Source organism: Elgaria multicarinata, chromosome 3 (genome assembly GCF_023053635.1).
Source record: "Elgaria multicarinata webbii isolate HBS135686 ecotype San Diego chromosome 3, rElgMul1.1.pri, whole genome shotgun sequence".
Lineage (NCBI taxonomy): Eukaryota > Metazoa > Chordata > Lepidosauria > Squamata > Anguidae > Elgaria > Elgaria multicarinata.
Genome location: NC_086173.1, coordinates 121383728 through 121409480, shown reverse-complemented (window position 1 = coordinate 121409480; position 25753 = coordinate 121383728). Strand labels below are relative to the sequence as shown.

General features: G+C 41.1%; 1 protein-coding gene across 4 annotated transcripts in view; it reads left to right on the top strand.

The window, feature by feature from the left end:
• The first annotated feature begins 3022 nt into the window (after positions 1-3022).
• GRIP2 (glutamate receptor interacting protein 2) overlaps positions 3023-25753 on the top strand; it is a 260283-nt gene continuing 237552 nt past the window's right edge. For all 4 annotated transcript variants that reach the window (XM_063121401.1, XM_063121400.1, XM_063121399.1 and 1 more), the window contains exon 1: positions 3023-3483. In XM_063121401.1, coding sequence (XP_062977471.1) covers positions 3330-3483 — 154 coding nt within the window. In that variant the 5' untranslated portion in view covers positions 3023-3329. The remainder of the gene's footprint in view (positions 3484-25753) is intronic.

Sequence of the window (25753 nt, the reverse complement as noted above, 5' to 3'; positions counted from 1 at the left end):
AGAGAAAAAGAAGCCTGGGAGTTCTAGGACTTTTTCTGTCTAAGAAAAAGGAATTTCTTAGGATTGCACCCTAAGAAACAATGTATCTCGCCATAGTGGGGAAGATTGTGAACAGGTGACTGTGTGCCTGCTCAGTCTCTATCCGGGTGCTCACTGTTAATGAGTTCCTTCAATATTTATTTATTTATTTATTTATTACCTGCCTCTCCCTCCGTATCGAGGCAGAGACCTTTGCTCTCCCTTCTTAGGGGTCTTTGAGTCTTTCTACACACGACCTTTATTGTGTGCTTGCCATTCCTCACTCAAAATTGTTTATAGGTGCTTTAGACATCATTGTCATCCTCCAGTTTCCATCCTGTGTTTCCCAATCATTTTCGCCAGGTTTTGGAGGGCACGGGAAATGTAGTATTTTTTGGAACTGCAAGACAAAGCTCTACTCTCCAAAAGTTTAGTTGCATTAACCTACAGGTTATATAGCAGAAAGGCAAGAAATGGGGGAACTTAATCATTCAAAGAATGCAGAAGCAGATGCAGCAGATAAAAAGCCTAGTCAGAAAAAAAGAAAAGAAAAGAAAAAAAGCTCTTTATCTTTAAAACTGATTTGGACTGGTCAGCTCTTCAAATTTAGGACACCTTCAAATAAAGGTCTGTTCAAATAGAGGACTGCATTCTGTAAAGTAGGGCACATGACCACTGTACTTCAGACATTCTCTCATGTTCCTTGGCAAGAAAATACCTGATATACCCTGCAGTTCTCCAGGCTGGCTTTTATTGTGTGAGGAAAGTGCTGTTGCTGATGAGGCCCTGCTAGTGGCAATATGAATTGATTATGTCAGCTCTGACTAATGAAGCCAGAAGCTGATAAAATAACTATTATATTAGCTTGGTGTTGTTAGCTTCTTTGCTAATTATGTCGACACAACGGCAATACTAGCATTGGAATTAACCATCAAAACAAAATAGAATTGCACTCATAAATCTTATTGATGGGGGATTTATGAAGGATTATAGCCACTGGCCAAAAGATAAATCAATATACCATCAGTACATTTGGAAGCGAAATTTTGAATTATGACATCGCAGAGGGGATTCTGGCATGCGCGGCTATGGCTTCCGGATTGTTTCCAAGTACAACCTTTTAAAGACCAATATGGCATAAGGCCCAGGTACATGAAGGAATATCTGCTCCAATAACAATTGCCTCATCTGTGGTGGTGACCTTTAAAGGCTCTCCTCTGAGATGGAACCACCAAGGAGCATGGCAACCAGAGAGAGAGAGAGAGAGAGAGAGAGAGAGAGAGAGAGAGAGAGAGAGAGAGAGAGAGAGAGAGAGAGCTTTCTAAGTGGTGGCATCCATTTATGGAATTTCTTCCTCAGGAAGGCTCCCCTTGTACCTAGCTTGTTATTGGTTTTAATTATCCCAGGCTTTTGATGCAAATACATAGAATATTTAAATACATATAAAATGTTTTAAAATGGTGTGGGGGGGTGTGGGTGTGGGGGGGGGGGGGTGTTTGAAAGCCACCCTGAAAGTTTGCTGAAGGGTTTCTGAAGAGCATAATACAAAATTTCATACAGGAGTAAGAAAAGATGGGTCTGTGGAAATTTACTTTTCTACATGATTACTGGGAGCCATGATAGCTTTTGCATCTGGTTGCTGTAGCACTGAGAGTGATGATGTACAATCAGGCTTTGGCTAATGGGTGGGCATTTATTTGGCACTTCAAGGCCAAGTCGATGGGGCCGTGCAAACAACACACTAACCCACACTCAGTAGTGGAGTGTGGGTTGATGTTGTACCATGGGCTGTTTATTGAACCATGGCCTAGCATGCTGACTGAACATCTACAGGGTGGCTTGTTAACCATGCAGTGTGACTTGTTAACCAACCTGAGCATTCCAACATCAAACCATGGGTTCTCAAGGTAGCTTGTTTGATAAAGTCAGCCACCCTGCAGATGTTCAGACAACATGCTTAACCACAGTCCAACAAACAACCCACAGATCCACAAGAACCAACATTTTGTCATGCACCATGAACAGGTGTCTTTTTCTTTTCTTAAGCTGCCTCAGCACAAGGGTGAGTTGTACTGCCAAAGCTGAAGCACAATGGTATCTCTTAGGAGGTTAGGCATAGAAACCCCTATATTTCTGCCCTTATGGCCATCGCCCTTGGTTGCTTGCTGCTGTGAATCCATATAGGACTGGGGCAAGAACAGTACTTTCCCCATCCCAGAAAAGCACTGCAGTGGCTCTCAGTCTGCATAGGGGCTGATGGACGCACCATGACACTGAGGCCAAAGGCAGCTGCTGTGCCAACTTGAATGTGAGTTGGCTGCATGAGTGTGGAAGGATGAGATGTCCCTTCAGATTAGCATTTGGAACATTCCCCAGATCCTCTGACCTCTAGCTTCGCTCAGAGACTCATCGGATCAAGCTGGATGCCAGCAGGGCTTGTGAAATGCCCATGGGAATGTGTGGCCTCAGTGTGCATGGCACATTTCTGTGCATGTCACTAGAATAGTGGTTTTATGGCATTTAACTCACCTAGTATTTTGAATGTACACCTTATTGCTGGGGGGATATATGTCCAACTTTGCCATTCATATGCTTGGCAATTTCATGAAGCATTGCAAATCCAGGATGGCATTTTTCCTCAAAAGGTAATCCTTCTAAAGGGATTGCAATTGATGAGTGTGCCATATGACATAACAGAAGTACATGTTTGATGTTAGGGCGAGGGGGAGAAATAAAGATTCTGTGGAATGGACGAGGAAACTTGGAGGCTTCCTTAGATTCGTGTAGGTTTGGGTTGCAGTTGGCACTGGCTATTTCTAATCCTTCAACCCTGTCTTGTGTTTTGAAGAATCACTGCTCGTTCTGAACCAGTGTTGACACTCTTTGCCTGGAGAGCATTTGAAATCTGCCAGAATGTATACAGCATTGAAAACAGAAATTGGAAACCTTGTAAAATGAGCTGCTGCCCTTCTGAGCTATTCACTCTCACAAGTTAGCAATGAGGAGTTGTGCCTGCTCACCCTTCAGAGAGCACAACACACAGGCTATAGCTTCTTGCTTGGTTCCTTTCCCTCCTCCCCAAGTACTTTAATTGTGTGGAGGAGCTATTTTCTTTTTCTTCTTTTCTTTCTTTTTACAACCACACCAATGATTGTGGGTGTTGTTGAATGACCTGGTTTTAAAAAGATAATAATAAAAAAAATCTGTAATGACATTCTTCTTTCAAAAGAAGAAGCTGGGATTGCTAAAATGTAGGTGTGCAGAGGATTTGTAGATCTTGCAACTTTATTTTTCTTTGATGGTGTGAACAAATGAAGAAAGTTTTCAAGGTTTTCCAGATCGTTAAAAAGTCGTCGAGGAGGAGGAGGAGATGTAAAGAGAAATTCGGGGTGGAGGAGGAACAGGAAAGCCAGGGATCCTGTGACCACCAAGTTGGCTTGTGCAATCTGCATCTCTGTGTCAGGGGTAAGGAGGAAGTGTGAATGAAATGGCTGTGTACCAGGAGGTGTATGTAGACAGGGACCTGAGGGGGGATGGTGGCTTTGATTGCAGTGGATTCAATTCTGAATTTCAGTCAGAACCAGCCAGAACTCTAAAGGAGATCTCCAAGGTGCTGAACCCATTTTGGGGATAGGGTTCAGAACTCTGGACAGATCTTTTAGGGTTCTGCTTGGTTCAGACTAAAACTCAGAATGGAATCACAGCCCCATTGAAATTGGAACCACCAGCCTCCGTTGACCAGGACTGAGAATGGTTTTGCAGAAAGGCTTTCTAAAAATGGTCATATTACATTTTCTAAAGCCATGTATGCAGACAATGCTTAAAACAAATTTGGGAGGATGTTTGGTTTTCTGCATCTCCATTTTATGCTTCTGTAATCTGAATGTGAAACAAGTGTCATTCAGTCATTCAAAGCATACTCAATGAACAAATATGTGTGTGTGGGGGGGGGGGGGTTGGGCATTGTGTCACTGGATTCCACCTTCAATGTGTTGCACATTCAAAACCATCCACATCCGGAATCATAAAGTCATAGCTTAGCAACCCACTCTGAATGCAAGAAATCTGCTGTTCCAGCATCCCTGATAGATGATGCACCCTCTTCTTTATCCACCCACCTGTTGAAAACCTCTGACAGAGTCCATCAACTTCCAAAGCTGTCTGTTCCATTGTTGTAATAGCTTGTACTACCAGGAAGTTCTTCTTGATGTTCCATCAAGCATAGTGCAAAATGGCCTCAGGCCCTCAGGTAGCTCCTTAAGAGCCCAGGCTGGTTCTGAAATCCAGAATGGATTTACAACCCCACTGAAATCAGAGCCTAGACTAGTAAGGTTCACTCATTTAGACAAATCTTTTGAAATTCAAAGGGTGTTGGCTGGCTGTAAAATTATAATGTAGTGCTTTTTAAAATTGTATTTAGGCTTGTTTTCACGGTGGTGTTTTTATTGTGTCTGATTATCCCTCCAATTGGCCCTATCAATAACTTTGGTGAGAAGTTCAGACTGAAACAATAGGCTTTCTTCCATTGTGCGAATTGCACATGTCACTGTTTCCACCTGAAGAGCAGGGAAAGCGGGTGCGCAGGACGGACTGCAGCTTCTCCTTATTCCATTCAGCAAGGATATTAGAGGCTCAGGCAAAATGTAGCTACAGACACAATACAGAGGAAATTGTGGCTGCTCCTGATATGTAGGTCATTGCTCTTTTCAGCATTCACATTTAATGGCATGTTTTGTGTGGCATTGTACACAGGGCTTATTTTTATAAAGCCGGGGATGTCTCCTCTCAGATCTTCCCTGTGTACCCTTTATCTACCTAATTAACTCTGGCGGTTTTTCTGGCCCCGACATCTTATCATCCTCAGCAACGCATGCAACGGATGCACGTTGTTGCACAATATCCGTTTTGACCCTGGGCAATATGTTTGGCTTCATTTTACAGAAAGGCAACTGAGGCATGGAGATGATATGAATTATGTGGAGATGTTTGGATATTGTCAATCAATGTGGGGCATGAACTGGGAGTCCTGCAGATCAGATGTGACTCCTTGTTCCCTGTGCGAGTGGGGCTGCTGCCTAGAGAAGGGATGTAAAGTCAGTTCCAGGTGGGACATCCACACAATGGCTCCATGATTCTCCTAAAGGGAGAATCTCCATGATTCTCTAAAGGGCCAACGTGGTGCAACTTGCTAATAATATAGTCTCCCAGATCTGCTACTTTCCTTCAGTATGAACAACTAGTTGCTGAGAAACTCCACAAGGTTCTCCCTCTGTACCTACTGCCCTTCGGCTCGCCTGCCTGTGACCCACCTGTCTCCCAATATATTCAGTCACTCTTGAGCCTGTTCATTCCCATCAGCCCTTGCCAGCATAGCCAATGGTGAGGGATCATGGGAATTGCAGGTCGAAGCATCTGGAGAGCCACAAGTTATCCACCCGTGAATATGAGCTCCTGAGTGCCTGTTTCTTTTCCTCCAACACTGTATGTGAATGTGACGACAATTTGTACTTAATTCTTCGCTAAAAAAGGATTTTTATTGGAATAATTAAAATAATGAAAAGATATCCATGATTTCACTGCATCTGCTAGCTGTCCATATATTAACCTAGAGGAAAGCTACAATTACTAGCAATAGGCTCTTGTTTACTTAAGGCTTCTGCCTATAAGAAATATAAACTGATCCCCACTTATTGTGCTCACAGTCTTATTATTATTTATAATTTATTTATTACATTTATATCCCACCTTTCTTCTTCCTTAAGGAATCCAAGGTGGCATACATAATCCTTCTTCTCTCCATTTTGTCCTCACAACAACCCTGTGACATAGGTTGGGCTAAGACTCTGTGACTGGCCCAAAGTCATCCAGGGAACTTCACAGTCGAAGGGGGACTAGAACCTGGATCTCCCAACTCCCAGTCCAATACTCTAACCACCATACCACACTGGCTCTTATACTTATGTAGGCCAGCACACTGAAATTCAGGATGTTCAGAGCTTAATCAGGATATACAGACCCACCTCTAATCCTTCTCAGTCTAGCGTCCAGGTGCTAACAGATGATGGGCAACTTAAAGGCCTCTGCTCTCCTTCGTACAGTTCTCTATTTTTAAAAAAGCACTTGGATCAGACAGCCTTTCAAACAGAGGGTAGAGGAGGTCTTCAAATAAAGGATGGTCCTCTGACAGCTCTTGAAATAGAGAAGCTTTCCACACCCTGGTGTCTTCAGGATGCTTTGGACTAGAATTCCCAGGACCATTGGCCATGCAGAGCCTGATGGGAGTTGAAGTCCCAAATATCTGAAGGGCATCTTGAGGTTGGGAAAGGCTGAAATACAGAATGTAAAGTAAAACTTGTAACCACCCAAGTTGCCTGCTTATTATGGGCATGTCTCCTGAAGTATGAACAATCTATACAAATTATGGGTGGGTGATTGATCGTCATAAACTTTAATAAGATGTGACTGCTGAAACTCTAGTTTATACCTCAAATACAGATTTAACTTCAAACCGTATCCAATATATCCATGGCACCTTTGGCAGTGATGATTTAAGGATGCCCACAGGGGGATTCGCTGTATAGCTTTTCAAATCCCACTAGATGCTTCATGAAATGAGGGAGAGCTCTAGAGGGGTCGTGAAGGTATTTATTTTAAAAACATAGCTAAGGAGTGATTTCGTGCTCCCTGCTGCCTCCCAGATTACAAAAATGATAAAGAGGAAATGCCTCAAAGACAGCAACAGAGGCAAATGGGTGCATCCATGCCTTTGCATTTATGGAATAGAGTTATTGTAGCCAACTGAATCTGGAAAATAAAATGTAAATCAATGCAAAAACATAGTTCTCAGCCTGGAGGCCCGGTGGTGTGAAAAGATAAGACAGCATTTCCTCCATTGTTTGCATAATAGAGGTGCCTCTTCTGTGTCCATCCGACAGATAGTTTGCAAGCATTTAAATATTACTTTAAAAAGAAGCATATAAGGCAGGATAATGTTTTCAGCAGATTAGCATGGTATCTACATAAATGTCAGTTCTCCAATGTCTCTGCCTTCATATAGTTTCTTCAGAAGCAATACACAGAAAATCTAAATGTAATCGAATGATTAAGATTTGGAGGAAATAGTTCAAAAGGAGGTAAATATTGGGTTAAGACAAAATGTTATTTTGTCTTAACTCAATATTTGGGTTACATACAACCAAACAAAGTTGTATACAACCATACAACCAAAGTATGCTGAACACATGAAATGGAGGAGGAGAAACAGTGGCAGGCCTTCCCCCACATCCACACATGGGCTCTTCTAGCATTATAATAGGATAAGGGGAAAAGGCCACAGATTCAAATCCTGCCATACTGGGCTGGACAGACCATGGTCTGACTCAGTATTAGGCAGCTTCATGTATCTCTTATGCTTATATGCTTATGGTTTTATTTTCACTGCCTTTGATAATCATTACCTTTTTCACTGCTTTGGTGTTGATGCTATCAGTGGTTATTTGGCTAGGAGGTCTGCCTCCTGAGGAATCTGTATAACGAACAAGTAGCAACAGTAAGAACAGACCACGGAACAAGGGACTGGTTTAAGATTGGGAAAGGAGTACGGCAGGGCTGTATACTCTCACCTTACCTATTCAACTTGTATGCAGAACACATCATGCGACGTGCTGGGCTTGACGAATCCAAGGCTGGAGTTAAAATTGCAGGAAGAAACATTAACAATCTCAGATATGCAGATGACACCACTTTGATGGCTGAAAGCGAGGAGGAGCTGAGGAGCCTTATGACAAAGGTGAAAGAAGAAAGTGCAAAAGCTGGGTTGCAGTTAAACCTAAAAAAAAAAAAACAAGATTATGGTAACCAGCTTGATTGGTAACTGGCAAATAGAGGGAGAAAACATGGAGGCAGTGACAGACTTTGTATTTCTGGGCGCAAAGATTACTGCAGACGCTGACTGCAGCCAGGAAATCAGAAGACGTTTACTTCTTGGGAGGAGAGCAATGACAAATCTTGATAAAATAGTTAAGAGCAGAGACACCACACTGACAACAAAGGTCCGCATAGTTAAAGCAATGGTATTCCCCGTAGTAACCTATGGCTGCGAGAGCTGGACCATAAGGAAAGCTGAGCGAAGGAAGATAGATGCTTTTGAACTGTGGTGTTGGAGGAAAATTCTGAGAGTGCCTTGGACTGCAAGAAGATCAAACCAGTCCATACTCCAGGAAATAAAGCCAGACTGCTCACTTGAGGGAATGGTATTAAAGGCAAAACTGAAGTACTTTGGCCACATAATGAGAAGACAGGATACCCTGGAGAAGAAGCTGATGCTAGGGAAAGTGGAAGGCAAAAGGAAGAGGGGCCGACCAAGGGCAAGATGGATGGATGATATCCTGCAGGTGACAGACTTGACCTTGGGGGAGCTGGGGGTGGCAACGGCCGACAGAAAGCTCTGGCGTGGGCTGGTCCATGAAGTCACGAAGAGTCGGAAACGACTGAATGAATAAACAACAAACCTAGATCTCTTTCCTGGAGAATAGCAATAAAGTAGTAAAGATCCCATCAGCATATATGTGGAATTAAGATGTGCATTTTTTTAAAAAAAAACTCTTCCCAAGTGCATGACTTTGCAGTTCCGTCTTCTTTTCTGTAGCTCAGTTAGCCAGTCTAGAGAGATTGTTTGCAGACTGCCTGGGAATTTTTCATCACTGGGTATTTTTAGAGTCGAATCCCAGATGAGCTGGGAGTTCAAATGGAGTGGGACAACAGGATGGGAGTGCATCTCTGACAATGAGCCTTGTAGGAAAATATGGAGGCTCAAAACATCTCTCTATCTCCCCCAATCCCTCAGAACTACCCTTGGTTGTGGGTGATCAATGTGTGCTTCTGTCTGCTGCCAGGGAATATCTCCCTGTCCCAACAGGCATCACTGACAATGAGTTTGGCCTGATGGGGTTTATTGTGTTGGCTGAAGAAATGAGCCAAGTCTTCTGCAAGGAGTCTGGCTCAGCTCTCTGGCTGGGTCTAAGTAGTCTGGTTGGGTAGATGGATTGTAACTCTTGCAAAATGCTAATGGAGGCTTTGCAGCGTGCTTAGCACTGCTCCAGATGACAATAGAGTTTAGCATGGCATGCAGTGTGTTCTCTTGGTTACTTTCTTTTGTGTTTAATTCTGTGCCTTTCAGCCTGCTTCATTCAATAAACATTTGGGGTGGTTAATTACTCCTGAGTTTTGCCCTAGGTGATCCAAGACATTCTGACCTATATCTTACATAAGCTCATGACTGCTGGCATAGCTATGATACTTGGCAGCTACCATGTATTTGAAAAGGTGGACTGAGGAAATGGGAAAGCCTCATCTAAATTAAGTGCGGTCAAAGAGGATACCTTTTGAGCTTGCAAAAGCAGTCAAAATTAAAATCTCTGTCAGGATTTGAAGTTTGTTGCCAATCGAAACACAGTGCCTTGGGCCTTTAAGGCTGTAATCCTATGCTCACTTATCTGGGAATCAGCCTCACTGAACACAATGGGACACAATCTGCATCAACATGCATAGGATTGCACTGTTGAGCCCAGAGGGCATACTGGTTCATCATACCACTGCTTGCTGAGAAACCTTGGGTGTCTGTAAATATTGTAAATTCAGCCAAACAAACTCAGTATATTTTAAATTCTCATTCTATGGTGAGCAGCTCAGAATGTGAACCCTCTGTGAACTCAGGGGTGGGGTGGGGGAAGAAGAGGGAATGTGACAACTAGGAAATTCTTAATCTTGTTGCTGCTCGATGGTTGTGACAACTGAGAGAAACATTCAGCTCCACAAACACTATCTCTGCAACACTCTACAATCTCTTTACACTACAAATTTATATTTCTTAGATTCTGATTTATTAAGTATCATGCTTCCTCCAAATAATCCTGAGGGCTGTAGTTTGGTGAAGATGCTGAGATCTCCAGTACACTTTCACAGAACTAATAGCCTTCAAGATTTCCTAGGAAGAGGGAATGGCTATTAAGTCAGTTTAAGACAGAGGTTTGGAACTTTGGATCAAGGGTTTCTGAAAGTGCAATTCTGATGGGATGCTCCCACTGGAGGAATCCCCCCTGCAACCCTTGTACCCCTGAAAAGTGACTCTGGAGTGCTGGGGGAGAAGTGGAACTATGCCATAGGTGGCAAAGAGGGATGCAAGTAAAAAGGGGAACGTTCACCTTTAGCCGAGCCTCCACTGGATCTGTCCCCTCCTTAAATAAAGCCCTTCTATTCACGGAAATAATCGGAACCACATGGTGCGGTTATTTCTTTAATTAAACTTAAGTCTGTTTCCCCAAATTTACCCTTTCTGTGTTAAAGCTGGCAAATTCTTCAGAGTATCAGAGCTTTTGATATACAAGAATGGATGTGTGAAGAGAAAAAGGAATTATAGCTTTACTATCAACACTCCTAAATTCTATAAAAATAATTAAAAAACAAAGGCCGGAATTTTACAGGGCCCCTGTTCAGACTACATGCTAAACCACAATGGTTAAGCATTTTGAGCTAAACATTATGAATTAGTGTGTTGTGTGAACCATTCCTAACCATGGTGGCTCACTTGCTGCAAAAGGGTCAGAGGCCTAACCATGGCTTAGCGTGTTGTGTGAAGTGGCCCAGGTAGTGGTTTGGATGCTAAGTTAAGTTGATTTTAGGAAGTTGACAGAAAGAATATTTTCCATCCCTTCCTCCCGCTCCCTACAACCGCTTACACCTTCCCCAAAACCTTTCCAGAAGGTGTGATGGTGCGTAGGAGGGCTCAAGGAGGAGGAGGAGGAAGAGGAGGAGGAGGAGGAGGAGGAGATGATGATGGTAAACTTTCCTTCCATGAACTTCCTTAACAGTAAACTATCTTAGGGTCCAAGTCAGTGTTAGGATGCAACATTTTTCATCCATGGGAATGCTGTGGTCTGCTTCTCATGGAAAGCTATTCTGGGAAAATGGGTAAAACAACAACAACACAAGTACAGAAAGCTCCTATGACTTTCTCTTTCTCACTGTCCCAGCTAGTGTCCTCTACTGTTAATACAGAAGCATTAGAAAAGACGCTACAACAAAGCCAGCAAGGCCAACGAGCAATTTTTGAACATTGCTTCGTATTATCATTTCTCAATAGAATTTATATTTTCTTGTGTTTCCTCTGCCCCCTTTGTAATGCTTTTAACACTTAGACAAGTGAGATTTAATGCCTTGCCTTGGTTCTTCCCTCTGTTTATATCACATTTGTCTTCTTGCGTTGTGGCTGATCACAGCAAAGTTGACAGCTTTGCTTCAAGCTATAAATCATGACTTTGGAAAAGGATTGGTTCCTTTGTCCTAGGCCAGCTTGCCATTTAAAATCATGTGTATCCTTCTGTAAACAATCATCCACACATCGCCAACTGTGTTACCATTAGACAGCAACATTCATTTTAATTGGCTGTCTTTCCCATCATAAGTCCTGAAGGCTGGCTTGCAAAATGGCAGGGGTATTCCTTCTCCCCAAACTGCCTACAGAATGTCTCCTCATGGATGAACGCTCATCTTGACTCTGTTTCCTCACTTTTGTACTGATCAGTGTAGTAATACCAATCATCCCACCATGGGGTCATGATGTTAGTGCAAGGCAGTTGAGCATTCAAGATGAACACAAAAAGAGAGAATAGTCCTAAGATCCTTTTGGCCTCTTGCTTTTTATCAGGCCATCAAGAGGTTGTATCAATAATATATAAAACTAAAAAAACACAAAAAAACTAACCCTAAAAAAATACAATTAGAAAAGCACATTGCAAGTATGACCTGTGCATAAATGTAAACAATTTCAATACTACATATAAATAGTTCATAAGGCACATTGCAAGTAAGGCCTATGCATATATTTAAATAGTATGCAACAGTTAAAATATTACATACTCACTTGTAACAATGTCTGTAGAAATTATTTACTACAGTTTGTCTTGTGTTTATACACTGGCGACTAGATGGGATTTGCTGAAGGCGATGTTTTTCATATTGTTAGACAAGGGTGTTTTGTTTTTTAGTTTCTTACAGGTGTCACCATGAATTGCCCTGTCATTCATATTTTATATACGTATTGCTACAGCCCCTTGAAGAGGGCTGATTAAAAAACAAGAGACTGAAACACTTCAGGCTTTTCTACAATAATTAAACAAAATACCTATGGTTTAAAAAACGTTAAGGCTCTAGAGCTTTCAACCAAGCACAAAAAAGCAAGGAAATTGGGAGTTAAGGCTCACAAACCTTAATGCCACATCCTAAGGAGGCAGAAAGTGCAAGTGAAATTCTCATTGCCCCAAAGCAGATAAACCATGAGGACTGGATGGAGAATATGATATGCAGAGGTGACTGTGGAGTTGTGGAAGACTGATAACAAACAACTTTCCCCCCCCCCCTCTCTCTCTCTCTCTCTCTCTCTCTCTCTCTCTCTCTCTCTCTCTCTCTCTTTTTTTTTTTTTTAGAGCAGCCCTTCCCCATCTGGGTGCTCTCCAAAGATATTGAACTACAACTCCAATCATTGCAAGTCAGTATGTACCATGGTCAGGAATGCTGGGACTTGTAATCTCAAACATCTCAAGCATTCATTGTCACTTCATTTGGTTTAAGACAGTCTATTTAAAATGATGCACCACTTTTGGAGTTGGATCCCATATCTGGGATGTTGGCAGAAAATAAATCTATACTGATGTTTTGGACATCAACTCCCAGCATTCCTGATCACTGCCCATGCTGGTAGGGACTTTTACAAGTTGAAATCCAAAACATCTGGAGATCTACATTCTGTCTGTCCTTGCTCTAGAACAGCCTTCCCCAACCTGGTGCCCAGCAGATGTGTTGGATTTCAACTCTCAACATGAGGAGATGCTCTAAAAAGGTGGTCGAAAGAGATCTCTCCTAGAATCCAAAGTGTAGAACTCAGCAAAGTCCAAGTTGGGAAAATTAATCCAGGTAGAGAGTGTGGAAAATATTTTAAAATGAAAAGTGCTGTGAAGCCCAACCTTCATCAGTGAGCAAAATCAAATAGGGGCGAAAACTATACCAAGCTGCTCAGGAGCCAGGTGCCTTGCTCAGAGGAACTTGGCTTGGGAAAAGACAGCCTAAAATAGTCTCAAAGCCAAAGGAAAACATGTTCCAAAAGAGAAAAGAGGACTTTTCTTCTCTCAAAAGGGAGGCAAGAACCAGGCTGAGTCTGCTGTTTCTCAGACTTCAGGCAGCAAAACTGTCTCTCTCAAGGAAAGCCAGGTCTGCTTATGAACTAAAGTTTCACTCCCATACAATTCCTTATGGTAGGGCCTGGTCATGCTGAGGGGATTGCTTGTCCATGTACACACACACACACACACGTGTCAAAGAAATTCATAGCTGTTTGCTGACAGCAGTTATTTCCTCCTCCCCTTCAACATTCTGAGCGCCAAGTTATGAGATTCCATAGGCTTTCACTAGCAATGAAAAATATTTTTAAAAAAGTAAATTGAATTTTTAAAAAAGAAAAGCTATTCCATCAAATATAAGATCAAAAGAAAAGGAAATAATCAGGATTTTAATTACGTAAGTTGTCATATGATCACAAAGGGTGGACAAAAAAATTGCCAAGTTTTTTTTTTTAACAAACACTTTGTTAGGAGGAGGGGTTTTTCTATTTTATACTGCCCTTTTCCCCTCAATCTTTCACCAATCTTCTTGAAATTTTCAGGTTATGTAATTCTATGCCTTCTCCTAGAGCAGCCTTCCTCAACCTGGGGCGCTCCAGATGTGTTGGACTGCATCTCCCAGAATGCCCCAGCCAGCTGGCTGGGGCATTCTGGGAGTTGTAGTCCAACACATCTGGAGCACCCCAGGTTGAGGAAGGCTGTCCTGGAGTCTGAGGAATAGTGGGATCTTAGGTGGACCATTCTCTCTTCCCATATCTCTGATCCTGCCATTGATGCCAGGTCAGAGCTTGGCTAAGTGGAAGACTGTCTCGGAAGGGCCAATAATCACTTGTCCCAAAGCTCAGAACCAGTCATGTGTAATGGGAGGGGAACAATCCAGAAGTGACTGATGAACACATCCCAAGTCAGAACTGGCTCCTAGCATGGATGCACCCGGAGCGAGAGAGAGAGAGAGAGAGAGATAAACTCTGAGTAGTGCGCAGTTCTAAATTAGTGGAAAGCTGGTAAGATAGTTGTGGCAGTAGTCCCATCCAAAGATCATACTTACTCAGGGTCAGTTCTCTTATGGGAGAGAGGAAAGCTGCAAGAGGGGAAGAGAGATCAGAGAACCCAAACATCCAATGTACACAGATATGTGTGCATTATTATTTTTTCCACAATGCCTAGTGTGTGAGTTCTTTGTAAAGAGCTGAATTTATGTATTAGTGTCACAAAACATAAACATTCCTACTAAAGCACACTCAAAAATGGCCTTTTCAGCGTTCCCCAGATCGATTTCCCTCGTGGTGGACAGTGGAAGGAGAAAACAAATCCTGACAATCTTTCAAGAGCCTAGATGTTTTAGATATTCCTCTTGAGGTGTTTGAGCATTAGGCTATTTACACCTCCTTGCGGGGCTCCTCCTCCCATGTCTGGAGCTGCTGTCTTTTCCAAGAAAGAACGGCTAGTACATGCTGGAGTCATTTTAGGGCTTTGCAAGCTAACCACAATCTGCAGTATTGGCAGCTTCTAAAAGGCAAGAGATACAGTTGTACAAACAAAGCTTTTGATCAGACATAGTCCACTGTAGCACAAGACAGGTTTTGTTTTAAAAACACTCTTTGTCTTGTTATTTTCTGTAACAGAACTCTTCAGTCTGGCCATAGCGATCCATACAGTGGTAATCTCAAAAACAGATTACTGCCATGCACTTGAGATTGTCCAGAAACTGCAGCTAGGACAGAATTCAGCAGTTAGGTTGCTGAGTAGGGCAGCCTACCCTGAGCTTTTTATACATTTGCTCAGAGAGCTGCACTAGTTGCCAATATATTATATGACCAGGTTCAATGTGATATTATTGACATATGAGGCCCTAAACAATTTTGGACCAGAGGAAGTCTCTTCTCCCATTTCAATCTGCCCATCCACTGAGATCTACAGATAAAAGTCCCCTGATGGTTCCATCGCTTGCAGATACATGTATCATGGCAACCAGGTAGAACACCTTTCTGTTGTGGCACCCCAGCTTTGGAATTCTCTTCCCCTTGCAGTGTGACATGTGCCATCCTTGATGATATTTCAGCACTTGTTTACCTAGGTGTATGATGAATTTTAATACCCAGTCCAGCAGATTTTTCTTTTTTTCTTTTTCTATTTTAATTGTTTTAATAAATGTTGTATACTGCTTTGTGATTTTATTTATTTATTTGTGGCATTTATATGACACTGACTATATTAAAATCCCTCAGTGGTTCACATTTTGTAACGAAGAGCAGAATAGAAATGTTTGAAATAACACATATCTAATAATAAATAATATAGTGGTAGGGATTAATTGACTAATGCCATCTCAAATGAAAGTTTAGATAGTTTTCTATATCATCTTTGCTGAATGCTAATATTTGCCAGAACAGAATAGTTTAATCCTTATCCATTTTCTTCCTTTTTTGGATCCTTGTTACTGTACAGTGTTTGTTTGTTTGTTTAAAGTAGAAATGGGATGTGCTTAAAGATGAAATGGAAATTTCAGACTGAGGTTGTGATTATTATTGGTACAGATTCAGGAGATATGTACTCAATAGAGCAATCTTATAAATGTCCATTCAGATGTATGTCCAGGTAAATCTGTATAGACTTGCAGCCTCTGTTTGGTGTCAGGATGTATTTGATGTCAGGTTAAAAAGTGGTGTAAAAAAATTCCCACTCTTTCAAAACACTCATTTGGAGTGGAGCAGCCTTTCCCAACCTGGTACTGTCCAGATGTTTTGGACTCCAACTTCTAATATTCTTAAACATTTCCCATGCTGGCTGGGGCTCATGGGAGTTGAAGTCCAAAACATTTAAAAAGAATCAAGTTGAGGAAGATGAGGGCAGAGCTTTGAGAGGCTAGGAGACTAACGTAGGATAGGTCAACTCTCTAAAAAGGAGATCTTGGGAAATACAGGCATAGATCTCATCTGACTGGACCTTATTCTATATCTGCTTAATCCAGTTGTATAGCCAGCCACTGTACAGATATGAAAATAAGACTGTGTAACATATACATGGCTTGCTTTTGAGCTTTCCCCATCTAAAGGAACTGAAGGTATGGGCTGTGTTGCCAGTGACCATGGATTCGTTCCTCAGACCAAAGAGATAGACTTCAAAGGCCAGCAGTGTCTCCTAATTTAAGAATATCTTTCCTGATGTAAACCATGATGAATATTCTTCCCATCAATGAGCCGTTGTCCATTTTAATGGAGATCACTGTCATATTCTAGCTGTGGACATAATTTTAATGTTTTACCAAAGAGATCACTACTGACTAAACATATGTTCTGTCAATAATTAGCTAACCATCTAATTTTAAATCTCTTCATACCTTGGGGCCTTGACATCTGAAGGATGGCCTCTTTCCTATCTATGCCCTGAGAGATCATCACCTGAGGCCCTTCTCCAAGTTCCCCCACCAATTGAGATATTGATCATGGTCTCAAGAGAAAGGACCTTTTCAGTAGCTTCCCCTCAATGGTGGAATGTTCTCCCCAGAAACTCCCATCCTTTTTTATGCAAGACAAAGTCCTCCCCTCCCCAACTCCTAGTCTAAGAAATCCTTTAAATCTTACATTTAAACTTTACATTTTTAATCCCAGCATTATGCTGGGATTTTATTTTCTTTGTTTAGCTCTGTGAAATGTATTATTTTGGCTCTCTATGGCCCTTTCTACACTGTTTTTCCCCCTGGGGTCACCCCAGGATTGGCCCTGTGTGTCCAAATGACGCATAGGGGATCCTGGGGTCAACAGGGATTACCCCCGGGAAACCCCGGGAAAATGGAAAACGGCTATTTCCTGGTTTTTCTGCAGTCCTGGGACCGCAGGAGATGTGCGGCCACCTGCCCCTGCACAGAGCTCTTCAGGCACTCCGTACCCGTTGGGGGTTGGGGGGACCGGGGTCGGGTTTTTTTTTGTTTTTTTTTTAAATAACTTACTTTTTTTGGAGCGCAATTGTGCTCATCTCTCCTTTAAAAAAAATGCCAGGCGTGACATATCTTCATAGTCTATGAAGATATTATATTTACTGGGCTGTAATATTTAATTGATCAGATTAATTGATTTAAAACTTTTTAATCAACCAAAAAGGTCCCCCCTTAATCAGACAGCAAATTATATCCATACAAGAACTTATTTTTTAAAAAACACACACCAGATGTCAAGCACCTATTTAAAAGAGGTATTCTCTGTTCTCTCACAAGAATGATAATGGGAAGTATCCCCCCCCAACACTAGTGCTAATGTAAATGACATTGTGCTAGTGCAAATGAACTCTAGTGCAATGCCAATAGCTCTTCCTGTTAGTGTTGCGTTGGATACTATCCAATATCTCTACTAAGGTGTTGCCTGCTATGACATTCATGAATGCTCCATTGAAAAGCAAAGTGTGCTTCTTTCTCAAGAAATATTGTATTAAGCCATATGCAAATATATGCAGATTTATTCAATAGATGCATCAGTTCATCAACTTAAACTCATGTGATTACATGGTTAACATTTCTTTAATTGGTTTGGCACTGAAATATTTAGCCTTTTTATGAAAATATAAAACTGTCATCACGTATCTGATCAAACATTCAGCTTTAAATAATTACACCTGTCTACTTTAAATGAAGTTGGGTGGGGATTGGAGGAAGGTAACAAAGACAGTCAACCATATGGAAAAGAAGTCCTATCAGGAAAGCTTGAAGGAACTGGGTATGCTTAGCCTAAAGAAGAGCTGACTAAGGGGGAACATAATAGTGTTCTGCAAATGCATGAAGGTCTTCTCATACAGAAGAGGACAAAAACTTGCTCCAGAGCAGGACTAGATCCAATGGGCTTAAACTATAGCAGGGTAGATTTCAATTGAATATTAGGAGAATTGTCTTGATAGTGAGAGCAATTTAACTATTGACTCAATTATCTAAAGGGGAAGTGGGCTCTCACTCGCTGAAAGTCTTCACCAAAAGCCTGGACAGTGATCTGTTGGGGATGTCCTAGCTCTGAATTTCTGTGATGAGCAAAGATGGCCTGTTCTATGACCTCCATAGTCCCTTCCGTAGTTACAGTGCTCTGCATACACTGTTGGGCTAGCATAGTCCTACACAGATTTCCCCATATGCCTGATACTAGCACAGCTCACCTGCACAGATGGAAATATCTCATCCTTTGCAGGGCCTATAGCCCCTAAAACCAGTATATGGATTCTAAAAGGTGGAGCAACATGATGGACGAAGGGTGGCTCCAGTATTGTTCTATCTCCATCATCTTATGAAATATCCATCATCTTTTAGAATATCCATCATCTTATGAAGAGCCAGTGTGGTGTAGTGGCTAAAGTGTTGGACTGGGAGTCAGGAGATCCAGGTTCTAGTCCCCACTTGGTCATGGAAACCCACTGGGTGACTCTGGGCCAGTCACAGCCTTTCAGCCCAACCTACCTCACAGGGTTGTTGTTGTTGTGAGGATAAAATGGAGAGGAGGAGGATTATGTACGCTGTCTTGGGTTCCTTGGAGGGAAAAAGGCGGGATATAAAACCAATAATAAATAAATTAAATTAAATAAATATTTGGGGGGATGCAGGAGAGACCTATAAAGATAACTGAAGCTTTGTACTATGCCTCCTTTCTTTCCATGCCAATCAAGAACTGTGCACTTTCCCAAGCCAGCAGATACCCAACTAAACTACTTCTCCTTCCTTCCCTCTCTCCCACAGAGGATTGGCCATATAGTTCTTTAATTCTTGCTAACCAAGCAATATCCCAAAATATCTTCTATGCATCTCTAAAATGATCTTGAAAGGCATAACAGACACTTCATAGAACTCAGTAATATGCTGCAAGAATATTAGAAGTCTCACTGGGAGCTAAGTTTATAACCCTAATGAATAACATACAAACCTGTGGTGAAACTTTCATTTGCCAAGCAGGGTTTTTAAATGCTTTCCCACTTAGACACAGAAGCAATTGCTTGCTTTAGTTCACTACAGGGAGCAGAGAACAAGAGCTTCAATAATATTTTGAGCAGTTTAAATGTGCAGTGAGAAGCAATGTGGATGCAAGGTAGAAGAGGCTTAGTTTTCACCACTGCCAATTCATAGGTTACAACATGGAATTTTCTCGCTGAAAATTAAGCAAAGGTGTGTGGTTACTCCACACATACACACACCAGTGCCCATTGGTGGAATAAGCACTAATTAACAAGACGAGTCTTGGATAGACTAATCATGAGTCCGGTCCATGCAATACATGAGCAACCCAGACTCTTCCCTAGTACATAGTTGAGTTGTCAAATGTGAACCAAACGGCCACACATAAAGCCAGTTGGAATCGCCATGGGTATGTTCCCGACTAGTATATTGTCGCACTTACAAGAACTGCTGACATCCATATCCATAACTCTCTATGTCCTACATTACATTTGTCTGTGTGAATACATGCCTGAGAAAGATTGGGATAGCTCAAGTATTTAATGAAGCAGCTTTTAATGAAGTGGTCACCTGAGCTGCCCATCCGTGTCTCCCTTCCCACATCAGCATGCCATAACAAATAGTTTATGGAGGATACTTACTCAGCTTCAAGGCTTGTAATAGGCTGTTCAGATGACTGCATCCATATAATGGATGGCATCAGTTGGGTAGTGTTTCCAAATACAGGTACTGTTCTTTCTCCTCAAAATAATAGTAATTAATAGTATTTCTTTGGCTAGTGAATGCTTTGTGTACAAAGCGTCCTCATTTTGTGCTGGATGTACTGATGCAAAGCAAAATCCTTTTTGTTTGTTTTGGTTGTTATCATCCAGTAGAAGGGCCACACTACATGAGATGTTGGAGATTTCTGGTTGGACCTCTCATATCTTTACTTTTATTTTAAAAGTAGGTGTGTGGGGGAGAGAGAGAGAGTGTGTGTGTGGATTAGGACCACATTGCAACCCTGTGAGCTAGGTTGGTTTGAGAGGGAAAGCGTAGGGTTGACAAGGAAGGCAGTTGAGGAGGAAGACAGCCCCAAGCGCAAGGAGAGAGGAAAACTTCCATTTACAGTATTTTTGTAGTATTACTTTAACTTTTGCTCAAAGACTCATGACTTTTCTAGATTTCTATGCCTATTCATTCATTCATTCATTCATTCATTCATTTAAAATGATTTTTTAGATTGTCTTCAAGGCTGGAATCCTATATTGGAACCCTCTTCTCTGTTGAAGGTAACATTCTATCTATAGGTACAGTGAATGTTATGGAAAAAGTAATTTGCATACCTGAACTGCTTTGATTTTTCTGAGCCCTCCTTTTTCTTCACAACTGTAGTTAATTTGGGTTGAGGATAATTCATTTAGCAGTATGTGGTGCCAGCTATGGTATTTGTCTATTATCTTGACTGTTCAGTTTTTATCTTTATAACATTTCGTTTGTCACATCAACAGTGTGTGTGTGTGTGTGTGTGTGTGTGTGTGTGTACACATGAAGCAATGAGCACCTGTTTGTGAGGTAAACAGCTTCCGTCCTTTGACCTAATATCATCCCCAGGCACAGTTTTGCTAACATATGGCTCTATTAATATAATCTGAAAATGGAAAATACAAACAGGAGGCTATTAGGAGTAATACATGAGGGTGGCATGACCACAGCCTGGGAAGTCATTTGTTTTCAGTAGTAGCAATAGCAGGCCTCTTTCCTTGCCTTCCAAAACAAATTGGCAGTGAATGCAAGCAGCAATAATGCACATAAAGATAAGGGTAGTTCGATTTCCTGCTTCAGGAGGCTCAGCTGTTTCCTTGGAAAGAGCAGGCTGAGCCTTCTACATGGATTTGTGGATTGAGCAAACATACTGCTCCATTTCATTATTAAAGAAGATCCGTGTTGGTGTTCGCCACTTTCTCAGCGTAATGACATGCATTTTTTCAGGTGGAGTCCACATGGTTACTTGCTACCTCATAATCCCCCTTTCCAAAAATTACAAGTCATTTAATATTGCCTACAATGTTACTGCCTTGTTAGTGAACAGTTCTGGTGCAGGTGCCTTAAAGATGCACTCTAACTCTATTACACAATTTGGACAGCTTTTATGCCCAGCATAGTAAAAAAAGTGGTGGAAGAATGGAAACAAAAGCAATATTTAATTGGAATTGCTTATGAAAGTCCAACACAATGCTTCATTTTTAAAAAGAGATTCAAATGTTCTTTTGTAATCCAGATTATATAGCTTCTAAAAATGGAATTAAAAAGTCAGATCTCTCCCTGATACTCGGTTCCAAAATTGCCAGTCTGTCTGTCTTTGAGAAGAAAGGGGAATAGATCGGAACGTTACGGAATTAATAGAGACACTTTCTAGATGACATTGGACATCACCAGATTGATGTTGTGTACTATACACTTTGAAATGTTTTAAATCAAGAAATGGAGCAACTATAGGTAGTAGTTGTGACAAGGTGAAAAGAGCATTTTAGACGTTTTCAAAGTGGCAGACTTTACGGACGGCCTCCACAGGGCTCTTTTTTATACTCTGTCAAGTTTCATGTATTTCATAAAGATAAGTGCCCAAATAATAATGCCCTACATACATATTGCTGAATATTGATTATGATCCTATTGAATTTCTCTTCTTACAGAAATGAATGTATGGATTCATCTTTTTTCATCATTACTTTATTTCCTCCACTTTGTTGGAAACATTTCAAGTACCAACCATGATGAATGAAAATAGATTTTGCAAAATAGCTTTTTACTATTCTCTTTATTCAATTGCTGCTCTATTTTGTTGTGCTTACAAAGGCAGCTCTTTCTTTAACTATGAATGGAATGTCTATTGTGTTGTTTTGTGGCTATGCAATCTATTTATTTATTTATTTGGAGATAATAACCTCCCACCCCCAGTACTTGGATGAAAACTTCTCTGTAATGTTTTCTGAAGTCTCCCTCCCTAGCTATGACACATTTAAAGGAACAGCCCTAAAATGAATATTGTCCTTGCTTATTATTAGAATTTGGGATTCATATTTTGGCCCAAGTTTTCAAAATGGTTGGAAGAGATGTGCAATGCCTTGAAATAATTTGTGGGAACATCATGAGAACATGCAGAATAGACAGTTGCCATAGCTAGACCTAAGGTGTCCTGAGGAAGCGGCTTTGCAACCAGCCACTTTTTAACTTATCTACATGGGCTGTGTGCCCAGACTGGGAAGACCGCCAGGTACCAGCAAACACACCAAATGAAGAGATAACGCTTAATTTGTATTTCTCACACAGTTCAAAACATAAAGAAACAGAACAGTCTTTCTGTGCTTACGCCGAAGTCAAAGCCAGTCCATAAATCCATCCAGTTGTCATAAAGGGAGGGTCACGAAAGTCCACAAAGCCAGTCCGAGTTCCAAAGGGCAGGAGAGAGTCACAGAGTCCAAGAAGTCCATAGTCCAACCGGTATAGCAGAAACACGACAAGGCCAAGGTTTCAAGGTCCAGAGCTTTCTCAGGCAAACCAGATTAAGTCTGACAAGATCCTGGCCTGCGCACTGTTACTTAAATACCCAAGCCCAGAATCACAGCTGTTCCCTGTTTATCTGGCATTTAGTAGCAATACGCTTGGATCTGCGTAACGCCTCCTTTGTTGTTTGAACGATGGCACCGGTAAGATGTTTGTTTGCTCTTCCTCTAAGGCTGAGCTGGAGGGAGCCTCTGCTGGCTGCTGCCCAGCCATGCTGGTACTGGGTCCAGCCTGCGGCTCTTCATCCCCAGACTCCTCATCATCAGATACCTCACAGCTTCTAACATAAGGTTTATACCTGGATCGTCCAGGAGTCAAACCTGTTCATCTAGGTGACACACAGGGGATCCAGTGCTCAGGCAGGGGCGAACCCTGGATGATCCCAGGATAAACCTTAGGTTTAGCTGTGGCCAGTGTAAAATCTGTATAAATCTTGTTTTTTAGACCTCAAATAAGGAAAGAAATAGTTCCTAGAAACCTAAGGTTTGTTCTTTCAACTGCATGTCCTATACCAATCAACAATTTCTCCATTTGGTCTGCATCAGAAATTGCAGAAAATTTCAATGAGGATGTCATTGCTAGGGCAAATCTATACCTCTGACTCTCCTTTTCCATCCAGGGATATACTGTCCTCATTGGTCTCATGAACTGCTCTGTTTTCCAGTATGACTGCACCTTCACCTGTCAGCCATGGTTGGCATTTAAAAGTTATCTTCAACCTTTTCATACCCACAAATGCCCAAACATGCATTTGTGGACCCACTTCTAAATTTTAACATGTATTTGAAAGGTGGTCATATTGTTGTTACTGACCCCTTAAGTCAAGCTGTGATCCAGTAGATAGTGAGTCCTGGACCCAATGGTTGAAAACAAGTGATTTAGAAAACAGAATATTTGTCTGGATGTCAGAAAGACCTGCACCAGAAAATATATTCTGTACTTGTAAGCATATGAAATCTCAAAGAAGAACATGTTCCTGTTATGCCTCTGGGCTACCCTGTACTGATTGGTTTCCATGTCAGAAATGTGAGAACAATGAGGAAAAGTTCTCTAAACCTCTAATTAAGACTGACAATATATCTGAGGAGAATTACTTTGAGCAAGACATTGCAATTTTGAAACAGAAATAGTAAGACAGATTTTCTTTTAGAAAAAAATTAGTAAAAATTAAGCTAAAATGTAACCCACTCTATACATTGCAATGCAAAAATAGTGTTTCTATGGGTAATTTGTACTCACTGAAACCATTGTTTCTTACCCCGTTAGACAGTTGGATATGTTAATTTTGTTTTTATTACTGTTAGGTATATAAATTAACTCTGCGAAATAAAGAAAATATTTTCCATTAAAGACTGTCCAGTTATCATTATTCTTAAGGAAATTATTCTGAAATTACATGCATTGAATTTCCAACTATTTTTCTTAGAGTGAAAATGGAAGAGGAACGCAAAGATAGCAGAAGTGCTGTAGTAAGAGTGCTGCCACTGGAAGAAGAGGGTGGGTGGGTGATGTTTTCCCCTAGCAATTATATCCTAATAATAGATGTTGTTATTGCTACATAGTTGCTGATAGCAGGCTAAATGAAGAAAATCTTGGTGTATAATATATAGTTGAGAGAACAAGGCTTAGGGCTTTAGGAATTATTATTCTTTAAGTAAAATCTAAAACAACAGGATTTATTCCACACCTGTGTTATACACATTCATAACAATTCACCCATTGTAAATGCGAGGTATATTTTTTTCATGGGTATTGCAGGGCAGGGAGAAAAATGTTTGGAGAAACCCTCATGGTGTGTGTGTGTGTGTGTGTGTGTGTGTGTGTGTGTGTGTGTGTGTGTTCTGCATTGGAGGCTGGATGAGGGGGCGTTATTGATACATAAATAGAAGCAGTGATGATTGTTCAACTCATGGCCTAATAAGAGATTGCGTTATGCTAGCTGTCCAAGGAAGATGCCAACTTTTACATGCAGAATTGCTTGCTTCAAGAGAAGCAAACACCAGAGGTTATATGGAGTGATAGTATCTTCTTGACATAGGAAAGACAATAGCAATCGAAAAATCAAGCTCTGATGATCCTGAACTGGAAACGGTTATAAATTATCATCAGGTTGAACAAATAAAGACATAACAAAAATGATATGATACAACGCATCTGATGTACATGTGACAAATCCTTGTCCAAAGCATTACTTGTTTGAAGGGGGTGTAGGGAGGAATTATGTACTATGGCAATACATTGGTCTTCAGCAGCTGGGTTACACCTTGATTTAAGACAGGTTGCAGTGGTTGAACTATGGTCATTTTCTTTTATTGGGATTCATTTAAAGATAGAGTCAGAGAAGGTGGAAAGATGCAGAGGGAGACTGGCTTTTTGTGCTTTAATGGATGTGTGGAAGAGGGAATTTCATGAAGTGCAGCTTCAACTCTTTCTCTCCCTTTCTCTTACATCTACCAAAAGCCCCTCTTCTACACAACTATCAAACGAACATCCCATGTGATTGCCCAACAAAGAAAAACTGGAAGATGAATGAATATGGTTAAAATATGAAAAGTATGTCCCATGCTGCTGGTATATTGTGCTAATCTGGAAAATAGCATCCTGAAGCATTGGGAAAGGGGAAAAACACCCTGGTTTCTTAGCAGGGAGATTGTGAAATTCTAGTTCACTTCTAGGCTCTATGGCACATACTCTGAGTACGACCTTGGGTTTAGATTAAAGCCTGCCCCCCTTTAATAACTTTTGACAAAAGTGAAAAGCGTAGTGTGAATATGCAAACAGGAAGCTACATTTCTTTACTTTGTAAATCATATGCAAGTCACACTGTCTCAAAGGTAATTGTAAGTAATCACGAATGTAGCCATTGTGAACTGATGAAATGTATATATTTCATTCTGTATCGTTTACTTAGAAGCAATTAAAAGATAACATTGCGGTAACAGTGAGGCTGTAAACTTAAATCTGCTTACTACTGCAAAAATCTATTGATTTTCTTGAATAAAGTTTTACCAATGAATAATTGTGTTTGGGAGTGAGGCCTTGATCAAATAAACCATACAGTAGCCACTTAGGTCCCACAGTCCACAGGGGAGCA